At 42.3% G+C, this 25,000-nt stretch overlaps 1 protein-coding gene across 3 annotated transcripts in view; it reads left to right on the forward strand.

The window, feature by feature from the left end:
- The first annotated feature begins 706 nt into the window (after positions 1-706).
- The window catches only part of LOC143300461 (uncharacterized), a 48,381-nt gene continuing 24,087 nt past the window's right edge, over positions 707-25,000 (forward strand). The window contains exons 1-3 of one of the 3 annotated variants that reach the window (XM_076614153.1): positions 707-723; positions 21,379-21,580; positions 22,701-22,937. In XM_076614153.1, the coding sequence (XP_076470268.1) occupies positions 22,825-22,937 (113 nt within the window). In that variant the 5' untranslated portion in view covers positions 707-723; positions 21,379-21,580; positions 22,701-22,824. Of the gene's footprint in view, positions 724-858; positions 994-21,378; positions 21,581-22,281; positions 22,350-22,700; positions 22,938-25,000 lie in introns of those variants that run through there. The other 2 variants (XM_076614152.1, XM_076614154.1) reach the window with 2 other exon arrangements.

Consider the following 25,000-nt stretch of genomic DNA (forward strand, 5'->3'; position numbering starts at 1 on the left):
AGAGAGAGAGAGAGAGAGAGAGAGAGAGAGAGAGAGAGAGAACTGAACACTGAAATGTTTAAGAGAGAGAGAAAGAGAGAGAGAGAGAGAGAAAGAGAGAGAGAGAGAGAAGAAGAAGAACACTGAATACTGAAATGTTTAAGAGAGAGAGAGAGAGAGAACTGAACACTCAACACTGAAATGTTTAAGAGATAGATAGATAGATAGAGAGAGAGAGAGAGAGAGAGAGAGAGAGAGAGAGAGAACTGAACAATGAGTACTGAAATGTTTAAGAGAGAGAGGGAGGGAGAGAGAGAGAGAGAGAGAGAGAGAGAGAGAGAGAACTGAACACTCAACACTGAAATGTTTAAGAGAGAGAGAGAGAGAGAGAGAGAGCTGAACACTGAGTACTGAAATGTTCAAGAGAGAGAGAGAGAGAGATGAACACTCAACACTGAAATGTTTAAGAGAGAGAGAGAGAACTGAACACTGAAATGTTTAAGAGAGAGAGACAGAGACAGAGAGACAGACAAATAGAGACAGAGACAGACAGAGACAGAGAGAGCTCAGACAATGAACTTACCTTTTCCCCATCCGCCATGATAAAAGAAATGACAGGGGTGGCCTTGCCTTGTGGACACCGCCTGAACATGGACCAACACGACAGGCCGACTCTCCACTGCACTCACTGTGAAGCGAGATGGTTTCTCGGTGCGGGAAATGGAAGACCAGCTTGCCACACATGTCTCTTGGTTTTCTTCTGCTTGTTGTGTTTTGATATCACGTGGTGACCATGTCTCTGTGCCGTGGTGACTGACCATGATTTGTCTGGTTAACAAACCCAAAGTAGAAGTTTAGGAGTGCTGCCGTTTTTGTTGTTTTTTTTGTTTTGTTTTGTATTGGGTTTTTTGTTTGTTTGTTTTTTGTGTGTGACAAAAGGTGCTGAACTGCGGATGTTTTAAACATCGTTTTGTGGAGTACTGTGATGACGTGACGGATTCTGTGATGGTCCAGGTGAGAGAGAGGGAGGGACAGAGACAGATAGAGAGAAACAGACACAGAGAGAGACAGACAGACAGATACCCAGACAGACAGAGAGAGACAGAGACTGACGGGCAGGGATTTCAGAAAGGCAGAGTGAGACAGGCAGAGAGAGAGACAGACAGACAGAGACAGAGACACACAGAGAGAGAGAGAGAGAGAGAGAGAGAATACTAACGTGCATGCGTATCATTTTACATGTGTTGAACACACAGGCACGCTCGTGCGCTCGTATGTGTATGTGTGTGTGTGCGCGCGCGCGCGTGTATGTGTGTGCATGTGTGAGTGAGTGTGTGTGTGTGTTTTCTTCAGTTTAACGTCTATTCACTATAAGTGTTTTTAGACGGAAAGGAGTAAAGTAGTGGATAAAGGAAAGGGAATGCATGTGAATATTAGTGTAAAAAAAGTGTTCATGTTATGTATCAGAGGAAAAGTATATTATAAAAAGTCTAAAGAAGTTGTGGTGTGTATTGAATGAGGTGTCGTGGGAAGGAGAATATGTATATGCATATCAACAAGTATTAACCTGCAACAATGTAAATATAAATAACAACATTAATTATAATACATCAAAGGAGGATACCAACTGGACTGGAGTTTAAAATTTCTGAAAACATTCTAAGCATTGAATAATCATTCAAAATCTTTTCAGTGGCAAATGAAATATTGGAAGAAAAGTCATCAACTACACCTTTTGGTATTAACTGTCTTATGTTCGGCCAGTGAATGAGTAGATGGCTTACAGTTATTTGCTTACCGCATATACATTTTTTATTTTTAGAAAATTTTGTACGAAAGGCATTTAAACGATGTCTGTACATTAGACTTGTAATTTGTCTTGAATGTGCTGCTGGTGTCGAATTTAGAAAATGTTTGGGATTAGCTGCATTCTTTGTGTTTACACAACATTGGTAATACTGATTATTTGAATCTATAAGTAATTTCTTAAATCGATTTCTAGATACATTTTCTATACAACTAATGCATTCATGTAGATCTAACTGGATGTCAAGTTATACTGCGCCTTCGAAATTACGTGCCGCCGTTCTAGCTGCTTAGTCTACCGACTCATTTGAAGATATTCCACAGTGCGATATTTGAAGATATTCCAACAGAAAGTTATTTTAATGCCCTGTTTTGTCAGTTGGTGAATAATATGTTTTATTTCCATTGTCATCTCAATTCGCTTCTTTGAATTTGGAGATTCAATAGCTTTGACTTTGAGTCTACACAATAAAATTTCACTTACAGTTTTCGGAATGTCTGAAATATAATTTAAGGCTATAAGTATGGCTATAAGTTCAGCTGTGAAAATGGAATATTCTCTACCAATATAGTATATTTTTTCTATTCTAAATGAAGGAATTACAAAAGCCGCTCCTGAATTACCATCTTCTAGAACAGATCCGTCTGTGTATACTTTTGGATAATTTGAATTTTGATTTTCTATATGGGAGAGCACTTCAGGTTTTAACAAAAATGGTGACTGGTTCTTGGATAAATCTGTATAATCCATGTCAAAGGTAGCTTTGCACTGCTCCCATTCAGGGACTGGTGAAAAAGTAGGTACTTTTGCAATTTGCTTGTCTTTTGATTCCGTAGCACTAATGATATCTGATGCAAATGTATTAATGGATGTCATAGACTGTATCGTCTTAGCTCTTTTAGCAAAATCTTTTTGTGAACTCAAATTAGCTTCTTCTTTTGAAAATGTTTCATATGCGAAAGATTAGATAACGAATTTCGCGGCTGAAGCTTTCCTTTGTTCATCAAGAGATAAAACACCTGCTTCTCTGTAAGTCCCTAAATTTGATGTAAGAACGGGCACACCTAGAGCGAGTTTATAAGCCTTACAATCAATGCTTTGCAGCTTCTTTAACAAATGCAGTGGAGCACTGAAAAATACATCTTGAGCGTATGTCAAGCGTGAACGTACGAGGGAGGTAGCGTGTGTGTGTGTGTGTGTGTGTGTGTGTGTGTGTGTGTGTGTGTGTGTGTGTGTGTGTGATGAGAGCTTTGGGCTTCTATCCCATAGAGCAGGAGGTGTGTGTGTGTGTGTGTGTGTGTGTGTGTGTGTGTGTGTGTGTGTGTGTGTGTGTGTGTGTGTGTGATGAGAAATTTGGGCTTCTATCCCACAGAGCAGGAGGTGTGTGTGTGTGTGTGTGGGGAGAGAGAGAGAGAGAGAGAGAGAGAGAGAGAGATATTCTGAAACAGACACAGAGAAATCAAGCAAACCGTAGACATACTGAGACAGAGACAGACAGACAAACAGACATACAAAGCAGGACCGTGTGGAATGAAGCAAAGCCAGACCCGCCCCCACCATCCAGATAATCACTGGTTTCCTGTTCTGTGAAGCGTGATCAGCGTTCTCTTTCACGTCGTTTGTCAACATCACATCAACATCGTCAGTCTCTTTTCGGACACACCCACCTCTTGTAGACAGCGGGGGACAGTCAAGTCCTGTAGTCCTGAGTGTCGTAGGTCTGTTAAGCTCTTCAGTTTTCTCTCTGTCTCGGTCTCTCTCTCTCTGTATCTTAATCTGTGTCTCTCTAGATATATCGTTCTCTACTTTCTGTCTCTCTCTGTCTGTGACCTCCGCCCCCACCCCCTCTCCCCCTCGCCCCCCTGACCGCTTCACCCTCGTCTCTCTCTCTCTCTCCGAGGGAGAAAGATAGAAACAGACAGTCACAGCGAGAGGCAAACATATAGGCCTACAAACACATAGTTATCGGTTTGCAGATTTTGACATCGGCAAGTTCAAACAGGTTGAGTGCGGCGCTTCAGTTAATACTGGGGAGGTAGGGGAACAGAGGGAGGGAAAAACCAAAATGCAAGGAAACGAATTTTCAATGAAAAAAAAAGAAAAAAGCAGACATTTACCCCCACCTTGCACTTGCGTATAAAAAAGGGAATGGGAAGATAATGGGGAAGGAAGGAGGGAGAAATGAGGGGTGGGGAGGGGGGAGGGGGAGGGGGGGGAAGAGAAAGTGATGTGGAGAGGAATGGTTAGAGAGAGGACGTTTGTATGTCTGTGTGTCTGTGTCTGTGTGTTTGTGTGTGTCTCTGTGTGTGTCTCTGTGTGTTCGTTTGTTTAACGTCTATGCACAGTAAAATTTTATTGTGATTTCAGACGAGGTGTGTGTGTGTGTGTGTGTGTGTGTGTGTGTGTGTGTGTGTGTGTGTGTGTGCGCGCGCTTGTTTGCTTGCTTGCTTATGAATGTGTAGTGTATGCTTGGTGTGTGTGTGCGCTTGCTTGCTTGCTTGCGATTGTGTAGTGTATGCTGAGAGAGAGAGAGAGAGAGAGAGAGAGAGAGAGAGAGAGAGAGAGAGTGTGTAAATACAAGTTAATATATGTATGCACAGTGTAGGAGAGAGAGAGAGGGGGGGGGAGGGTCTGGAAAGAGAGAGGGGCGAAGAAGGGAGGGTGGCATTGAGAGAGGAGAGAGAGACAGAGTGACAGAAACAGAGAGACAGAGACAGAGAGAGAGAGAGAGAGAGAGAGAGAGAGAGAGAGAAGAAAAAGAAGGAGAAGAAGCTAAGAAAAACTCGCACGTGAGCGCGTTTATAAATTTGTGAGTTTCTCTTTTCGTTTTGAACCATTGATTCACATAAGGTAACTCACCACCCGTCCCAACTTGCCCACTCTCTGACACTGTGCATACATATATTAACTTGTATTTACACAGTTTAACAACACCGCCTTCAACTGCTGTCATAAGGCGTGTCGCGCACAATACATAAGAGTCACCATACACAACACAGTCCCATTGACATGACGTGGCTATGTCACCCTAATTCAAACTGGGCGACTCTGCTGTTCACAAGGGTGAAAGCATGTGTCACATCAAAAATATATTCCTTGATTGATGTCACGCTGGTGTCTTGAGGTGGGGGAAGGGGTGGGGGGTCGTGTGTGGAACAGGGGTGAAAGGGTGGGGTTGAGGGGGAGGGGAGGAGAGACAGGTGGGGGTGAGGGTGGGGGGTCGTGCGTGGAGCAGGGGTGATAGGGTGGGGTTGAGGGGGAGGGGAGGAGAGACAGGTGGGGTGGGGGGTGGTGTGTGGAGCAGGGGTGATAGGGTGGGGTTGAGGGGGAGGGGAGGAGAGACAGGTGGGGTGGGGGGTCGTGCGTGGAGCAGGGGTGATAGGGTGGGGTTGAGGGGGAGGGGAGGAGAGACAGGTGGGGTGGGGGGTGGTGTGTGGAGCAGGGGTGATAGGGTGGGGTTGAGGGGGAGGGGAGGAGAGACAGGTGGGGTGGGGGGTCGTGTGTGGAGCAGGGGTGAAAGGGTGGGGTTGAGGGGGAGGGGAGGAGAGACAGGTGGGGTGGGGGGTCGTGTGTGGAGCAGGGGTGAAAGGGTGGGGTTGAGGGGGAGGGGAGGAGAGACAGGTGGGGTGGGGGGTGGTGTGTGGAGCAGGGGTGAAAGGGTGGGGTTGAGGGGGAGGGGAGGAGAGACAGGTGGGGTGGGGGGTGGTGTGTGGAGCAGGGGTGAAAGGGTGGGGTTGAGGGGGAGGGGGGGAGAGACAGGTGGGGTGGGGGGTGGTGTGTGGAGCAGGGGTGAAAGGGTGGGGTTGAGGGGGAGGGGAGGAGAGACAGGTGGGGTGGGGGGTGGTGTGTGGAGCAGGGGTGAAAGGGTGGGGTTGAGGGGGAGGGGGGGAGAGACAGGTGGGGTGGGGGGTGGTGTGTGGAGCAGGGGTGAAAGGGTGGGGTTGAGGGGGAGGGGAGGAGAGACAGGTGGGGTGGGGTGTGTGTGGAGCAGGGGTGAAAGGGTGGGGTTGAGGGGGAGGGGAGGAGAGACAGGTGGGGTGGGGGGTGGTGTGGAGCAGGGGTGAAAGGGTGGGGTTGAGGGGGAGGGGAGGAGAGACAGGTGGGGGGGGGGTGTGTGTGTGGAGCAGGGGTGAAAGGGTGGGGTTGAGGGGGAGGGGAGGAGAGACAGGTGTGGTGGGGGTGGGGGAGGTGAGCAAGTGAGTGTATGTGTCTGAGAGAAACAGAATAGAAAGAGGGGTGAAAGAGACGCAGAGAGAAGAGATCGTGTGTACATGCGCGCGCGCGCGCGTATGTGTGTGTGTGTGCGTGCGTGTATGTATGTGTGTGTATATGTGTGTGCGTGCGTGTATGTATGTGTGTGTGTGTGTGTATGTGTGTGTGCGTGCGCGCGTGCGCGTGTCCGGACATTGTATGTTGTTTGTCACATCAATCATGTTATACACACGTGCTTTGTGTTACTTCACTCATTTCATTCCTAGCGGCACAGTGACAGTGGCATCAGCAGCAGTATGAATGAGAGCAGCAGAACAAGCGTGAAACAGTAGCACTAGTAGCAGTAGAAGCAACAGCTAGAGCAGCTTTTGTAGCACTAGCAGTAATAACGATAATCATAATTGATGGTGGTGATTCTGACAGTAGTATACCCATAGTATTCGCTGTTACAACGACAAAAAGAACGACAAAGGTAAAACATAAAATAACAAGAGGCAAAGCCTTAAAGACTCACTTGTGCTTCACACTTTATCCTGTAAAGGAATCATTAGGAGGGGGAAAAAAAAGAGATTTTAAAAATGGTTGAAAAGTGCTCTGTATTAAATATGATGGATAAGCTTGGGAGAAGAAAAAAGAAAAGAAAAGAAAAAAATGTAATGAGAGAAAGATCAGTTTAAAGCAAATTAAGTCCCTTGGCATTAATTACAGAGTAATTTCCCTTTTTTACTATCTGCACCAAAACGTTTGCAAAATAAATAAAACTTCCATGCTTAGCAAAAGAAGTTCCTGTTTGAACAAAAAATGATAATAATGACTGTTCTTGTGTCAGAATATCAGATAAAAATGCCAAGTTTAGAGAATACAAAAAATATAAATATAACAGTAAATGCAGTTTGCATATAATTAGGCTTTTTTTTTTTTTTTTTTTCTCATCCCAGAGGTGCAATATTGTTTTAAACAAGATGACTGGAAAGAACTGAATTTTTCCTATTTTTATGCCTAATTTGGTGTCAACTGACAAAGTATATGCAGAGAAAATGTCAATGTTAAAGTTTACCACGGACACACGGACACACAGACACACACACACACACACACACACACACACACACACACAGACAACCGAACACCGGGTTAAAACATAGACTCCCTTTGTTTACACAAGTGAGTCAAAAATCATAAGGTAATAAATAAGTTTGCCATGTAGGCCAATAAAAACAAACAATAACAAAAACCCATAAGATGATAAACAAGTTTGCTGTGAATAATCGTCTGTTCACAGATACAATTTCGCTGCGGTAATCAGGCAAGGGAAGTAACCAGGCGGGAAAGGTGAACAGTACATGTTACACCGCTAGGCCTACAGGGCCGTCACTTCACATCGTGGCCCAACCATCATAGCAATGGCCGCCACTGCAGACTGTCATGTCCAAAATGTGACACGTTGCCACACAGAGATTTCTGCACATTGATTACTGCAAAACTATCATCCCTTAAAAAGTATCATTAACATTTTTTTTTTATCATTAATAATAATTATAACAATGCTAATAATAATGTTATTATTATGTTTTCTTTCATTCTTCCTTTCTTCCTTTCTTGTTAGTGTCTTTCTTCAAATAAGAAAAACGGTGCTGTGCTGTAAAATTGTCAGTTTACACGGAAGAAAATGTGACCACGCGGTCAAGAATGAATTCCCCCCCCCCCCCCACCCCACCCCCTCACTGCCTCAGCTGCCTGTTCTGAAATGGTCCCATTGTGGTGGGCAACAGGACTGGATTTAGACTGCCTGGCTGCTATACCTACAGTGTGCCTTCTGCCCACACAGCACGAACTGCGTCAGTACAGAAAGTATCAGCATGCTCTCTATCCGGGACTGAGGTCTCCAGACATGTCGTCATCACGTGGTTTTGACGTCATTCGTGCTGTCACCACCCCACCTTTTCCTTTTCAGTCTTCTTTAATTTTCATTCACAATTTATCTTTTTTAAATCAACATGAAAAACAGTAAATCCACCTCGGATATTTGTTCTGATTTAAATATGAAATATATAAATAAAAAATATAAATGAATAAACTGATTAATATTGATAATAAATAGATGAATAAATAAATAAGTAAAAGAAACAGACACACAGACATGATATGCTCTGTCTCTTCACTGTGTACCAATCTCTCACTCTCTCTCTCTCTCTCTCTCTCTCTCTCACAGACACACACACACACACACACACACACACACACACCAACCCTATCAGAACGTCTTTCTGTCTGTCAGAGGTTTACAGAAGTCACCACCGCTTGCAGTCAGGAAAGTGCCTGCAGTGAAATCAGCCTTCCTCGCTGCTGGTGACGGAATCGATTCCTGCTATCTAATCCTGAAATCCTCTATCAAATGACAAATGGCAGGTGACCATATATCTCTTTCCGAGTCAGTAAGGTGCTGCTCAACCCCCCCTACCCCCACCCACACCACCTCCCCAACCCGTACCGAACCCCAGAAAGTTCAACGTACCTCCCCCCCCCCCCCCCCAACGCCCCCCACCCCCGCCCCCAATTTTTCCGATAACGTCAGACACTGAAGGAACTGACAACAGACGAAGACGATGTCGGAGAGCATGATTAGAACCACCTCCATTTGTCTGCTTGTTCTAGCGGTGTCAGATGACAGGTCACTGTGTTTGCCGACCGCCAAAAATCAATTCGTTGACGATGCTTTGCTGTTTACTGTTGTTGCTTTCGTTGCACTCACACACACACACACACACACACACACACACACACACACACACACACACAAACAAACACAAACAACTTCAAAAGCCAACTCGCTCTCTCTCTCTCTCACGCACACACACATGCGCGCGCGCACACACACACACTCGTCCCTACCCTCTCTAACACACACACACACACACACACACACACACACACACACGCACGCACGCACACACACAACTTCACCAGCCATCTCGCTCGCTCTCTCACACGCACGCACATACACACAATCGTCCCCCCCCCCCCCCCCCCTTCTCTAACACACGCACACACACACACACACACACACACACTCTCTCTCTCTCTCTCTCTCTCTCTCTCATATCTCTATTTCTACATTCCTTTTATGTACTTCAGAATTGTGTTAATGGTTTCTAATTATAGTTATCATAATTGAATTATTACTGTTAAATGTAATTTGCACGTTAGTTATGCATTTTTGGGTAGTTTTCTACCTTTCCTGTTTCCCCCCCCCCCCTCACCTCCACCCCCCGCCCCTGCACCCCCTCCTCCCCTTTTTTTCTCTTTTCTTTTTGTTTTTAATCGTCTGATATCACTGATAGTGAAAAGACGCTAAACTAAAAAAACTCTCTCTCTCTCGAACCCTCTCTCCCCCCTCCTCTCTCTCTCTCGAACCCTCTCTCTCCCCCCTCTCCTCTCTCTCTCGAACCCTCTCTCCCCCCCTCCTCTCTCTCTCTCGAACCCTCTCTCTCCCCCTCCTCTCTCTCTCTCGAACCCTCTCTCTCCCCCCTCCTCTCTCTCTCGAACCCTCTCTCTCCCCCCTCCTCTCTCTCTCGAACCCTCTCTCCCCCCTCCTCTCTCTCTCGAACCCTCTCTCTCCCCCCTCCTCTCTCTCTCGAACCCTCTCTCTCCCCCCTCCTCTCTCTCGAACCCTCTCTCTCCCCCCTCCTCTCTCTCTCGAACCCTCTCTCTCCCCCCTCCTCTCTCTCTCTCTCCCCCCTCCTCTCTCTCTTGGATCAAAACCTACCCTCCGTCCTCACCACAACTTCCCTTCAAGTAAAAAATAAATAACAAAAATAAAAAAAATAAAATAAAATAAGATGGGGGTGTGGAGGTACCCCCCCCAAAATCCCCAATGCGTTCGCATTGCTGCGCATACACATAATTTTTATAATACTACAACATCAACAATAACAAACACAACAACAGAGATGATGACGAACCCGACTGGGAAACTATCTGAAAGCGGTGCACGTTTCAACGACATCTGACAGGCGATGAGGCCACAGCCTGGTGATTACCTCAAGGTGCTGGGTGGGGAAGTGGGGGGCGGGGAGGGGAGGGGTACCTGGGGAAAGGGGGGTGCCTGGGGGAAGGGGGGAGGATTGGAGGGGAGGGCAGACGGTGCCTTTGTTGTCCGGAAGCTCACTGCAGACTGTATTGGTTCCGCGCCACAGAAGCACCATACAACCATGTTGTGGGATCGGTTCCCAACGAAGCACTGTCAGCTACCAGTCTGATCAGATTTTGACAATAAATGGCCAAACCTAGAAATAATTCGATTGAAAATAATTTCAAGTGCGTTGCACTCTACAAACATTGTCCTTTCACATATCCAAAAATATCTAAAGCTGTCACATCGAAAAATATGGTTTTTGCAAGGCCAAACAAAAGAGGTGTGTTGAGCACTTGGCTGGAAAACTGACATACCGTCCTCTCTTCTTTCTTGGAGCGGGGAAAAGGGGAGGGGGGCAGGGGGTAGTGGGTAGTGGATGTGTTGTTGTTGTTTTTTTGTCGTCTTCGATTTTTTGTTTGTTTCCTTGCTTTTGTTCTTTCTTTCTTTCTTGCTTGCTCTTTCAGTTACAACTGAAAGATGAAAAATATGCATCCCAGTTTGATTGAGGAAAAAGTTTACTAAACGAATAATAATTTTTTTTTTTTTAAAGCAGTTAGTAAAAAATAGAATCAAATCAAAATCTTTATTTACGAGGGTAATAGACAATCAAAGAACTTTTTGTTCACTTGTTCATTTTCCTCTCCTTTTTATACTTTTTTTACATCCAACCCTCGCCATAAAGAGGGACTGAAGAAGAGACAGAGAAAGGGAGAGAGAGAGGGGGAGAGAGAGGGAGAGAGAGAGGGGGCAGAGAGGGAGGGAGAGAGGGGAGAGAGAGAGAGAGAGAGAGAGAGAGAGAGAGAGAGAATGACATTGACAAATGCTTTATTGAGGGTGGAATGGATAAGCTGGAAGCTTCTCTACACCATGCCCTCACACACGCATACACACACATACGCACAATATAATACATGAAATAAGTGTGAATAAATAAATGACATAGAGCAAATCAAATAGATAAAGAGAGAGAGAGAGAGAGAGTAATCTGAATGTAATTGAATTCATGTTGAACTTATCCCAGAACTGTCGAACCGGAAATGATTATCATAAGCTACGTCTGAACATGTCTGTGATATTAATCAATCCCACTTGTCAAAATGACGTGTGTGTGTGTGTGTGTGTGTGTGTGAATAGAATAGAATAGAATAGATTTTATTGTCATGAAACCGTAAGGTTTATAAGACACAAGTGTAATGGTAAATGAATGAATGAATGATAAACACACAATCAATCAATCAGTTGATGCAGTAAATTGCAGCAGCATTCATAAACAAATTTTCCTAATCTTGTTTGTATAAATTCATCATCTGTTAGCATCACCTGACTGGGAATATTTCCTGTGTTATTCGAATTTTGAATATCTTTTAAAAACTGTTGCCTTAAGGTTTTATATTTAATACAATGATCAAGAAGATGGATTTCGTCTTCCAGGATGTTACACTTGTTGCACAATCTGTCTTCTTGTGGAATATTTAAATATCTACCTTTCTCAATATTTAGGTCATGCGCGCTTATTCTGAGTTTCGTTAAAGCTTGTCTTTTTTTTGTATCTGATATATTTAAAAGATAGGTTTCAGTTTTGTACTCTGCTACTATCGCAGTGTAAAATTTTAGCTTTAATGTTTTTTCTCTTTTATCTTTCCAGTATTTGATATATTCATTTTCTTTTCTTTTTTATATACGACGTACTTCAGTCTATGTACGCTGAATGTGAATTGGTTTTTCCAAATGTGATCAAGGCCGATAATTTCGAGTATCTTTCTAACAAATATCAACCAATGGGAAGTTGTATTTTCTTGTTGGTACATGGACATATATTTTGTTGATGAGGGAAATTTCTGGTAATTGAATTATGTGAATCCAATACTGATGTAATAATTTGGCATATTATCTTTAAACTTATTGGGAATCTGCCCAGTTCACCTAACACAGGAAGCACCATAGCTTTTTTGTGTACTCCAAGTATTTGCTTACAGAATTTAATGTGTAATTTTTCATGTGGAAACTTATTCGATAAGCAGTCGTCAAAAAGATGTGCTAAATCGAAAGAATCATCCGATTTGACTTGGTAAGGTAACTATACCTCCGCCCCATAAATCGATATTGGCGTTATCAAAGTATCATATAGCTTAGATATGGTACCTGGATTGATGTTGATATTTTTGAATGTTCTTCGTAAAGTATGCAATGCTTTGTTTGCTTGTTTAGTTAGGTGTTCATGTGCTCTTATCAGACTTCCACTTTTGTGGAATATAACTCCTAAATATTTATATTCTTCTGCGGTTTGTATTATATCTTCCCCACAGTAAAAATATATTGGTACTTTTGGGTCAGATCTTGTAAAGATTATCACTTTTCGATTTTTCTCTATTAATTTTTAATCCCCAACTATGGCAATAGGTGTTCAAATTATGTAATTTTTGTTGCAACCTTTTCTTGTTAAAGACAGAATAACCAGATCATCAGCATAAAGTAAACCTGGTACATTGCTGGGTGAAACAGCACTGAATTTTGGAGAATCGTTACTTTCCATAGATTTTACAATATAATCTATGAAAATATTAAATAAAGTTGGGCTTAGTGTATTGCCCTGTTGTACACCCTTCTGTACAGTTATTTCTGTGCTGAGACCGTATGAATTTACTTGAATTTTGGAATTATCATACATGTCTTTAATTATATCACAGCATTTTCCAGTTATGCCCATTCTTTTCAACTTTAGGAACAGGCCATCGTGCCAAACATTATCAAAGGCTTTTTCAAAATCCACAAAAAAACGTATAATCTACCATTTGTTTACTTTTATTACTTCATTAATGATATTTTTTAGAATGAAGATTTGATCAGTTGTTCTGTAGTGTTTCCGAAATCCAATTTGATCCTTTATTAGGCGTTCACCTTGTTCTAGGTACTCAGTTATTCGATTATTTAATATTGTGCAGAATACTTTTCCCAAGGTATTGGTTAAGGTTATTCCCCTATAATTATTTGGATCTCCCGGGTTCCCATTTTTATACAATGGAATGTTTAAACCATTTTTCCAACATTCTGGATATATACCTTGATTGAAAATAATGTTAAACATTTTTTTGAATGATATGGATAGTTATTGGAAGACTTGTTTTGACCATTTCGTTTGTAATGCCGTCCAATCCTGGTGATTTTTTTTTTTTTTTTTTTTTTTTTTATTGATGTTTGCACGCTTTCTTGATTTCTTTGTTTTATATTGTTAAGTTGATATTTGAAAGCAGATTCTCATCTGTTTGACTCTTTTTAAGTTCGTTTCTGATTTTTTGCCTGTTTTTCTTCTATATTCACCTCTTTGGCAATGAGCTTTTCCAGATGTGAAATCCATATGGATGTATTCAACTGATATTTGCGTGTGGCATTCTCGCCTGCAGTTTGTAAACTTTTTAATGTTTTCCAGGCGGTGTTCGGATCTTTATAAAGGACGTCGCTGATTTTATTCGCAAGATCATTTGTGTACATTCTTTTCTTTCGTCTTAACAGTCTATTATAGAACTTACATTTGGAAAAATATTTTTTGCAAAGGGATTTATTATATGGATGCCTATTTATGGCATTCAGTATTGATCTAAGATCTTTCCTGTTTTCATAACATTCACTATCAAACCATTTTTTAACGTTTTTTCTTTTGCGCTTAGAAACGTTTGTTTTCTTCCTAAGACTTACATTAGCCGCAAATTTCATCATTTCTGTAAAATCATTAATAGTATTGTTTAGTGCTAAATTAGAAATACCGGTTTCATTTTCAATATATGTATCTAATCTTTGTTCTATTTGAACAAGTTGGGTTTTTATCCATGGCATTTCGAAAGCTCTTAAATATTTCTCGTCTGAAAAGGCATCCCATAAGTATCGGTGTGTGACGTCTTCAGCTTTAAACGTTTCTTTTCGTGACCTTTTAACTGATACCGAATTCCTTTCTGATTTTGTCGAAAATCCAGTTACGAAAAAACTGAATTCCATCGGACAGTGATCTGAAAAGGATTTAAGGGGGTGAACTTTCATATGTAAGATGTCTTTTTTCATAGTGTTAGAACAAATAAAATAATCAACAACACTACAGCCATTTGGACTTTAGCACGTAAAGTGTCCATCTAAATCACCCAGTGTTCTTCCATTGGGGATACACAAATTATTGTCAATGCATATGGCCACCAGTCTTCTACCAGCTTTTTGCACAGAGCCGTCCATTGAATTTCTGTTGTATATCAAATCACAATAATCATTATAAGGTAAGTTACATCTTTTGTTTTCATGTTCCATTTCAATTAAATCTGGTATCCCAGCTGTTCGTGCATTGAAATCTCCACAAAGTATGATGTTTCCCGTCTCGTTAATTTCTTCGACGTTTTCTTCTAACTTATCCCAGATTTCCGTCGTATTATCTTTTCCAAAAGAAGATGTTTCTGGAGGAATGTAGACACATCCCACAAAAGTGTCGTCGTTGTCATTGGTGCTTGGTATCTTTATCCACACAATGTCGCTGTTACTGCTTGGCAGTATTTTGATGTTCTTTCTTAAATCTTCTTTAATGTAAATTGATATCCCCCCTGATGAACTTACTGCTTTTTTTTTTTAACGTTTTTGACGCTAATTTATTTGTCGTAAGGCCATCTATTGTCTCTTTGTACCCTTTGAGGTTCCATGAAAGTATGTTCAATGACTTTTTTAACATAACAATTAGATTTTTTTTTAAAATTTATATACAAAAGCAAAGAAAAAGGTAACACTAACGAGTGGTTAAAACACCAACAAAAAAAAGAGAAGAAATATATGTGAATGTTTTTGTTTTGGGGTTAAGGAACTTTTTGATGATCAATCGTCATTGCCTAAATCTCCTTGCCAGTGAAACATTGTTATGATCAATAATCAAAATGGTAGTTGTTCTGTTCCATACTGTTGAACCAGTTGTCTCTGAACCGTTGTCCCTGTTTGTTGCCACTGTATGTCGTTGTGTCTCTGTTGAAGGGGATGAAGTCGTATCGCCGTTGATAACTGAAGTGGTGTTGTGCTGCGTGGTAGTACGGCTGGACGGGGCGGTGTGTCCTCGTACCTCTGTAGGGCCTTCTGCTGTGATTGTAGTTGCCTTGCGTGTTGAAATGTGGTATGTTGTCCCGTCTGTTGGAACTTCTGTAGCCCACCGTGTAGTCGTTGTTGTTGCGTCTTGGTGCATCTCTCACGTAGCGTCTTCAATCTTGTCTAACAATAAATGTGCGTCGGCTTGGTTGGTATTCCTTGCGGCTCTCTGGATTGTTTTCTGGTCGTCTTTTCCAATAGTTTTGACGAAGTTTCTTTTTTGGCCTTTCCCAGAACATGTCTAAGTACCGGCCAATGTTCGCCGCCAGCAAGCTTGCTCCTTTTTAATTGGGATGGATATCATCTTGTAGATGTAGATATATCCTTACGTTTTCATGACCGAGGAACGAGATGTTTGCGTTGTCATGTAGCCTGGTGTAAATTAAGGCGTTCAGCAAGTTGGCTTTGTGTGTGAGTTCTTCTGATTTTGTTTCTGTCACTTTGCTGATTACGATCTTAGAATCCGGGTAGTTGTCTTGCAGTTTGGAGACGGTTGTTACGAGTTCGGCTGTCACTGTTTCTGCATTTTTCTTCTTCAGATCATTGATACCAGTGTGCAGTAGTACAGCATCTGGTGAAGTTGTTTCATTGATGATGTCTAGCGTGTGATAACTAGTGTTGTACGCTTTCTTCTTCTGTATTTCCAAGTCGTATGATCGCCCGAGTCTGATGGTATCAACGTCCCTGAGGACGGAATCATGGTACATGATGATTCGTGGGAGCTGGTGGTGGTCTTGTTCTTTCTCTTCGTGCAAAAAATCATCTTCCTTCTCACTGTTTATTGCCTCACTTCCAGAGTCACTACTTGAGACAGTTTCACTCGTCGCAACTCGCATCTTCTCTTTCAGGGTTGTTCTTTATCTCATTTGATTTTCTTTTGTGTTCAGGATATTTGGCGTGGTGTAGACTTTTATTTTGAATTTTGTGTTTGGCTGTTTTCTGTTTTTGATCATTTGTTTTGTAACAATTAGAATCACTGGTTTCGACAACTGGGGTTGTAGCTGTGAGCTTGTCGTTAGAGGCAAGTGGTGTGTTTTTGTCCTTGCTTGTAGCTGCAAAAGGAGTTGACGGGTCACTGGCAGTCATGAGAACTGACTTCTCGTTTAAATCCGTGTGTCTCCAGTAAGGTGCGGAGCTGTCACTCGATGTTGATGTAATATGCTCAGCTTTGTCTTTGCAGGAAGGTGGTGTACCTGTTTGCTTTTAGATGTTTCTGATGGTCTTGGTGTGGTCTTTCTGCCAAATAACGACTTAAATGAAGACTTCAGTGATGGTGCCTTTTCATTTTCTTCTGTCTGAGTGGAAACACCTTTTGTTGGTTTTGGACTTTCTTTGGCACCACGATGTGCACTTTCGTTTTTCCCATTAAATCCTATTCTTCTGAGACTTTCCACAATATGATCAACTAGTGCTTGATTTTGTTGGGGGTGTAGCAGGTCTGCCATTGATGTTACTAAGTTTTGAATGGATGATTCTAGGTTTCGAAGAACTGAAGTCGTGGTTTGGTGTTGTGATTTCAGTATCTGTTCCAGAATTGTTTGGTCAAGGACACCAGGACATGCAAGATGACTTGGACCAACTCCAGATGTGGTCGGATCGGTGGCAGTTGAAGTTCCACCCGCAGAAGTGCGCTGTCATGAAGCTCGGAACAACAAAATCAGAAGCAACATATTCAATGACAGTGAAAGCAGAGGATGAAAGCACCAAGAAACTTACACTGGCAGAAACGGTGGCCGAAAAAGATCTTGAAGTATGGGTGGACAACAAACTGAACTTCAGCGATCACGTCGCACATGCAACTGGGAAGGCAACCAGGATAGTTGGGCTTATCAGGAGGTCTTTTGACTACCTAACGAAAGATACATTCGTCCAGCTTTTCAAGAGCCTTGTGCGACCTATTCTGGAGTATGGACACAGCGTCTGGCAACCATGTCAGAAAACACTCTGCAGCGACATTGAAGATGTGCAACGGCGAGCCACAAAACTGCTGGGGTCTCTGAAGGATAAGCCATACCCAGAGAGGCTGAGAGCTCTAAAGCTGCCCACACTGGAACACCGCAGACTCAGGGGCGACATGATCGAGGTCCACAAATACCTGCATGGCTACTACACAGACAAAAGACCAAAACTGACACTGGCAAGCGGGAGAACGCTCCGTGGACACTCCCTCAAGCTACAGAAAGACAGGCACCGACTGGATCTCCGAGGGAACTACTTCGTACACAGAATAGTTGCGACATGGAATGGTCTCCCTGAGGAGGTTGTGACAGCACCAACAACCAGCGCCTTCAAGAGTCGACTGGACAGTCATTTGAGACACCTGCCTAGCCTGTACGTACCAAAGTGCCAAAGTTAAAATCAGTCTTTTGCTGGCCACACATGACGATCACCAAATAACTGAGTTTTCAGAGGAACCACGAACAGACCACCGGTCTCAAACGTGGATCAAGTCAAGTCAACAATTCTTACGTCATCTTTCGCGACGTCATTGTTCTGTATTTGACGTGTTTCTTTCCAGTCATGTTGCATGCTGTCGGCTACTGATTCGTAATGAAATATTTCGCTGCATGTTTTGCAGGTGAATTTTCTCTGTGATCGCTTGAAGATACATATTTGGTAGACTGGAAGTTCAGTACATGAGTAGTGGATATGTTTTGAGCAGTCTGAACACTTTAAACTTTTGTCTTCCATTTTTGCATTGCCACAGATACAAATGTTATTGACTATATACTAAACAAAGCAAGAAAAGGTCTCAATTTCCTTAAAATAATTTGCAAACAGCACTGGGGGCAAGATACCAAAGCGTTGATATCTCTCGCTACCTCCCTCGTACGTTCACGCTTGACATATCCTCAAGAGGTATTCTTCAGTGCTCCACTGCATTTGTTAAAGAAGCTGCAAAGCATTGATTGTAAGGCTTATAAACTCGCTCTAGGTGTGCCCGTTCTTACATCAAATTTAGGGACTTACAGAGAAGCAGGTGTTTTATCTCTTGATGAACAAAGGAAAGCTTCAGCCGCGAAATTCGTTATCTAATCTTTCGCATATGAAACCTTTTCAAGAGAAGAAGCTAATATGAGTTCACAAAAAAATTTTGCTAAAAGAGCTAAGACGATACAGTCTATGACATCCATTAATACATTTGCATCAGATATCATTAGTGCTACGGAATCAAAAGACAAGCAAATTGCAAAAATACCTACTTTTTCACCAGTCCCTGAATGGGAGCACTGTAAAGCTACCTTTGACATGGATTATACAGATTTACCCAAGAACCAGTCACCATTTTTGTTAAAACCTGAAGTGCTCTCCCATATAGAAAATCAATATTCAAATTATCTAAAAGTATACACAGACGGATCTGTTCTAGAAGATGGTAATTCAGGAGCGGCTTTTGTAATTCCTTCATTTAGAATAGAAAAATTATACTATATCGGTAGACAATATTCCATTTTCACAGCTGAACTTATAGCCATACTTATGGCCTTAAATTATATTTCAGACATTCCGAAAACTGTAAGTGAAATTTTATTATGTGTAGACTCAAAGTCAGTAATACAAGCTATAGAATCTTCAAATTCAAAGAAGCGAATTGAGATGACAATGGAAATAAAACATATTATTCACCAACTGACAAAACAGGGCATTAAAATAACTTTCTGTTGGGTACCTTCGCACTGTGGAATATCTTCAAATGAGTGGGTAGACCAAGCAGCTAGAAGAGCAGCACGTAATTTCGAAGGCGCAGTATAACTTGACACCCAGTTAGATCTGCATGAATGCATTAGTTATATAGAAAATGTATCTAGAAATCGATTTCAAAAATTACTTATAGATTCAAATAATCAATATTACCAATGTTGTGTGAACACAAAGAATGCAGCTAATCCCAAACATTTTCTAAATTCGACACCAGCAGCACATTCAAGACAAGTTACAAGTCTAATGTATAGAATTCGTTTAAATGCCTTTCGTACAAAATTTTCTAAAAATATAAAATGTATATGCGGTAAGCAAATAACTGTAAGCCATCTACTCGTTCATTGTCCGAGCATAAGATAGTTAATTCCAAAAGATGTAATTGATGACTTTTCATTAGCCACTGAAAAGATTTTGAATGATTATTCATTGCTTAGAATGTTTTCAGAAATTTCAAACTCCAGTCCAGTTGGTATCCTCCTTTGATGTATTACAATTAATGTTGTTATTTATATTTACATTGTTGTAGGTTAATACTTGTTGATATGCATATACATATTCCCCCCTCCCCCCCAATCTCTTTAGACTTTTTCTTATAATCTACCTTTCCTCTGATACATAACATGAACATTTTTTTACACTAATATTCACATGCACTCCCTTTCCTTTATCCACTACTTGACTCCTTTCCGTCTAAAAACACTTATAGTGAATAGACGTTAAACTGAAGATAAAAAAAAAATGTTATTTTCGTCTGGTTCAGAATTTTGTTTTTCCTCTTGATCACTGTTTACTGTATTGTCTTTCGTGTTTGAGTTACTGTCATAGTCTTTGTCGTACTCGCCGATATCATTAATCGGTGGGTTCTCATGTCCTGCCTGTTTCATTGCCATCAACGCTTCTTCTATCGTGTCGTAGGCCTTGTGTGTTGCCCTGGAGAAACCGGTCACGGATCTTGATGCATCCAGTTCTTAAAAATTCCGATCTTCCGTCCATTGCTAACTGCATACAGTTTTTGATCTTTCGGGTTTCCTTTTCTTGATGCCATCTTCTCTTTTTCTTTTCCCTTTCTTTTCTCGTTTTCTGGCAAGTGCGATTCAGGTCGACTTTGTCTTAGAACCGAGGAATTTCAGTGTATGTCGCCATTTCAACCGGAAGTGTGTGTGTTTATGTGTGTGTGTGTGTGTTTAGTTTTGTTTGGTTTGTCTTTTCACTGTTTAGTGATACTAGACGGAAAAAAGTGTATGTGCGCATGGGAGATGAGGTGTAGGGTACATGAGAAGAGGTAGTGGGATTACTGTGTGTGTGTGTGTGTGTGTGTGTGTGTGTGTGTGTGTGTGTGTGTGTAGTCAGTAGCTACACAATGTATATATGTCTATATATATGCATACACTGAAAAACTCAAACGCTGTTGCGGAACTTGTGTCTGACACAATCATCACTGAAATCAAAAGTTGTACATGCTGCTTAAGAAGGCAGCCGGTCCAAATTATGTGCGGTTTATGTGCACGTTAGAATTAAACAACGACAATAAACGCCGCGAACGTCATGAAGAAGAGCTTATGTGTTCAAATGTGTTCACCTCTATAAAAGGGGTTGAATGTTTCAGGTCGACATGGGCCTGAATCGACCATCAAAAACACGCGATGGCTGTATGTGTGACAAAAGATATCAGCAACAAAATCAGCCATTCATTCACATCAATGTTTGACTTAATGTTGCAACACACAGTGTCGACCCGTTCAAACAAAACTGGACCAAAGCCAAAAGCTGTTAATACCATCGTCAGAAATGACAAGTCAACGCGTTGAAATGCCTTTAGAAAGTGTGTGCCGTGAAACTAGCAAGACCAGGCAGATTTTGTACACTTCACTGGGTGAAGCACACCATTAAACCAGCCCAACACTGACAGGAATCAGGCTGATCCTCGCCAGGACAGAAGCTGATAGGTCTGGACACTTTAGTCGACTTTCCACACAAGAGAAACTTATCAATTTTTGCGTGCATGCGTGCGTGCACGCGCGCGCGTATGTGTGTGTGTTCGCGGCGCGCGCGTGTGTGTAGAAATGTGTGTTTGTGTTCGCGCGCGCGCGTGTGTGTGTCGGAGTGTGTGTGTGTGTATGTGTGCGCGCGTGCGCGCGTGTATTTGTGTGTGTGTGTGTGTGTGTGTGTGTGTGCCCGCACGCACGCGCATGTATTTTGTGTGTGTGTATGTGTGTGTGTGTGTGTGCACGCGCACAAGCGTGCATACGAGAGTGCGTGTGCATGTCAGGTGCCTGAGGTATATTCGTCGTCAAGTTAGCACAGTTATGACTCCACACGATGATTATGCACAAAAAAATCAAAGTATTACTTTCACATTATTGTTAACACTTATGGCTTCACGTTTTGATTATGCACGAGAAAAGCACGGTATCACCATCACATCACAAAGTCTGTACAGTTTCCAGGCACTCACCGAACCACGCGACAAGGAAGGGAGACGACAAACGCTTTTCAAGGACAGACAACCTCTGCACATGGCCAGTGGCTTCACGTTGTCTCTCTCTCTCTCGATACCGACAATGCCCCTGCCAGCAGCGCAGCCCCGTTTTGTCCACTGATGGTGTGAAGTCAGTCTGTTCATCTTCACAGCAGAGTCTGAGGTGTGTAGAACTGTACTGGGCTGTTGGTATTGTTGTTGTGACGGTTTTGTTTTATTGCCCTCACTGAATACAAACTGCCGGCAGTGTTGTGTTGTCACCTCTCTGTGAAATGAGCCATCCACACCAGTCCTCTGATGTTGGACACGTGGATGTACCAGGTATCAAACGAGACCAGTTCCGAAAGCTTCCTCTTTTTCCTACTGGTAGGCTTATAGCGCTGCAACTGTCTGAAATTCTCTTCACAACTGCGGCGTGATTCCTCTTCTCTATCATATATCAAAGCACAACTGAGAATTTTTGTAAAATAAAATAATTAACTTAATAATGATTACTGAGGGCAGATATGCATCTGTGTGGGTGATTATTAGTGGTTCCGGGTTGTTTTTGCATTTAAAAAAAATGTTTTTGTTTGTTTTTGTGTTTGTTTGTTTTTTGTTTGTTGTTGTTGTTTTTTTAATTTAATGACGGTGTCAGTTATCTCCCCTCTTCCGGATCCCTTACACACACACACACACACACACACACACACACACACACATATATATATATATATATATATATATATATATCAGTGATCCCCTCCGTGAAAAGCCGTTACGTCAGTGCCGATGCAGTAAAACGATCGTGTTACAGTAAAAAGGGACTTGTCTCTAAATAGCGTTTGGTGGAACAACTCAACAGCCTTATGTATGTCTCTCCCTTTCTCCCCTCACTGCCCTGCCAACCACAGAGCACACAACACTGCCGCTGGGGTGAAACTACCAATGGGGTGTGAAAAAACACCACATTATATTTCTGTAACCCTTTGTTACGAGACAAGTTGAAAATAAGAGAGAGTAAAATCATCATTTTATAGGCGAAGAAGGGTGCTTTTACCCAAGTGCCCAATTATTTTATTTGAGTAGAAAAGTGCATTTTTGGTAACTATTCAACTGTCATGAGCTGTTTGAGAAATGGTGTTGAATTATTATTCTATAGAAGGAAAAAAATCAGAAAATGTACGTTTCTTCTCAGTTTAGTATTTTCTCATAGCTATTACTTATTAGAAAAAACAACAACACCAAATCAAAAACAAAAAAATAATTTCAACCTATGTTGGTTTTTCTCTTTCTTTTTTCAGGACAAGTGCATCACCACAGCGGTTGGTGTGGAAGTGAGCGGTCAGTCACTGATCTAAAAATAGGTGGCTATTTTTAGATCAGTGGGTCAAGGTCCCCTACAGCCCCTTGAAGTGACCAGTCAGCATGCGATACGCCTACCACACCCCCGATATGATCCTCAAGATCAGACAGTCCAACCAGGCCGGGGGGGAGGAACAGAGTGAGGAGGTGCCCTGGAGACACCGTCTGGGAATCAAGTAAGCACTGAGGATGAAGAGGAGGATAACGATAATCATAACAATATTCTTCTTCTCTCTCTGAACTCTGTGAAGAGTAATTGGGGTGCCGCACAAAACTCTTCACCAGATTTCTCCAGGTCTGTCTGTTGCGTGTCAAAGCTTGGGTCTCCGTGAACAGTTTTCCCGTCCATTCTGCAGTGTTGTCAGTTCATCGTGTTTTACTATCTTTCCCTCCCTCTTCCTCACCCAACCGTCCCTTGGAGGATTGTTTTAGCAAAGTTTGTTACGTGGCCATACCAGCGTAGCTTTCTTTTCTTAACTCGTGTCAGCAGATCTTCATGTGGTCCAATGTACTGCTTGATAGTTTTGCGTACTTGTTGATTGGTGATGTGATCATCTGGTATTCAGTATATTCCGATAACACCTATTTCCATGGCTTTAATTTTATTTCCAAATTCGCCATGAGGGCCCATTTATCGCAAGCATACAGGAAGATGGAATATATCAGTGCACACAGGGGTCTGATCTTTTATTTCATGGAGACCTTGCTGTCCTTGTATATGGGTTTCAGTCTGGACAGTGCTGATGCTGTCTTTGCTGCCCTTGAGAGGACTTCTGGTTTGGATCCTTCATTGCAGATGATGGATCCCAAGTAGGTGAACTGTTGAACAATCCATTGCTTCTGTCACTGCACAGTCATATCAGCAGTGATGGTGGTGGTGTAGCTGGCCATCGACTTGGTGTTTTCGGCGCCGATTTCCATGCCATATATTGTAAGTGTTCCATCCAGTCTTTCAAGCTGGGCGAGTTCTTCCTGCCAAGCCATCGATATCGTTTGCGAAGCGAAGGTTCATGATGGTTCTACCTCCAATGCTGACATGATCTTTAAGCACGTCAGTCATGATGCGTTCCAGGAACAGCGTGGGAGACAGAAGGCAGCCCTGACAGACTCCAAGTGAAGTATGCAACCACTCTCCAATATCACCCCATGTGAGTACCACACTGGTCGCTTCAAAGTATGGTTGCTGGATGGTGATGATAAGCTTTAGCATTCGTGTTTGGGTTTTCTTGTTTGTTGTTTTTTTCATTGTGGCCCATAGTGCTTCCTGCCAGACACAGGCAAACGCCTTCTTGAAGTCAGTGAAGACATGATAGAATTCCCTGTTCTTCGGCAGTGATGGTATTTCTTTAGCTCCGTTTGTTGTGAAGGCCAGGGCAGTGCCCAGTCCACCTGAATACGATGTCTTGTTCCTGTGTGAGACAGTTGCTGTCTTTGTCCTGGATGGTGCTGACTTTATACTTTGTTGTCTGTCTGGTCGGGTCTTTTACAGTCTCAAAGGCTTTCTGTGTCGCTGCTGTCAAGGTTTTTCTCAATGTCTTCACACTGCTGTTCAATTAAAAATTCCTTTCCATTTTTTATTTCTTCATTTCTTGGCAAATCTACTTGTTTATAGCACTGTATTTCCTCCTTCCTTTCTCAGTTTTTCTTTGTGGTTTTAGGCTCCATCGAGTGGCGCATATCTTTAAGATAACAATTGTGATCCATTGCTTGGATTTCCATCGGCTAATCCCAAGGGCCTCTGTTGCTGTTTCTGTCATCACCTGGTGCAAAGTGTTTGTGAGGGCTTTATCACTTGGTGCAAAGTGTTTGTGAGGGCTTCAACACTTGGTGCAAAGTGTTTGTGAGGGCTTTATCACTTGGTGCAAAGTGTTTGTGAGGGCTTCAACACTTGGTGCAAAGTGTTTGTGAGGGCTTCAACACTTGGTGCAAAGTGTTTGTGAGGGCTTCAACACTTGGTGCAAAGTGTTTGTGAGGGCTTTATCACTTGGTGCAAAGTGTTTGTGAGGGCTTCAACACTTGGTGCAAAGTGTTTGTGAGGGCTTCAACACTTGGTGCAAAGTGTTTGTGAGGGCTTCAACACTTGGTGCAAAGTGTTTGTGAGGGCTTTATCACTTGGTGCAAAGTGTTTGTGAGGGCTTTATCACTTGGTGCAAAGTGTTTGTGAGGGCTTCAACACTTGGTGCAAAGTGTTTGTGAGGGCTTCAACACTTGGTGCAAAGTGTTTGTGAGGGCTTCAACA

The sequence above is a fragment of the Babylonia areolata genome, chromosome 26 (genome assembly GCF_041734735.1).
Source record: "Babylonia areolata isolate BAREFJ2019XMU chromosome 26, ASM4173473v1, whole genome shotgun sequence".
NCBI classification, from domain to species: domain Eukaryota; kingdom Metazoa; phylum Mollusca; class Gastropoda; order Neogastropoda; family Buccinidae; genus Babylonia; species Babylonia areolata.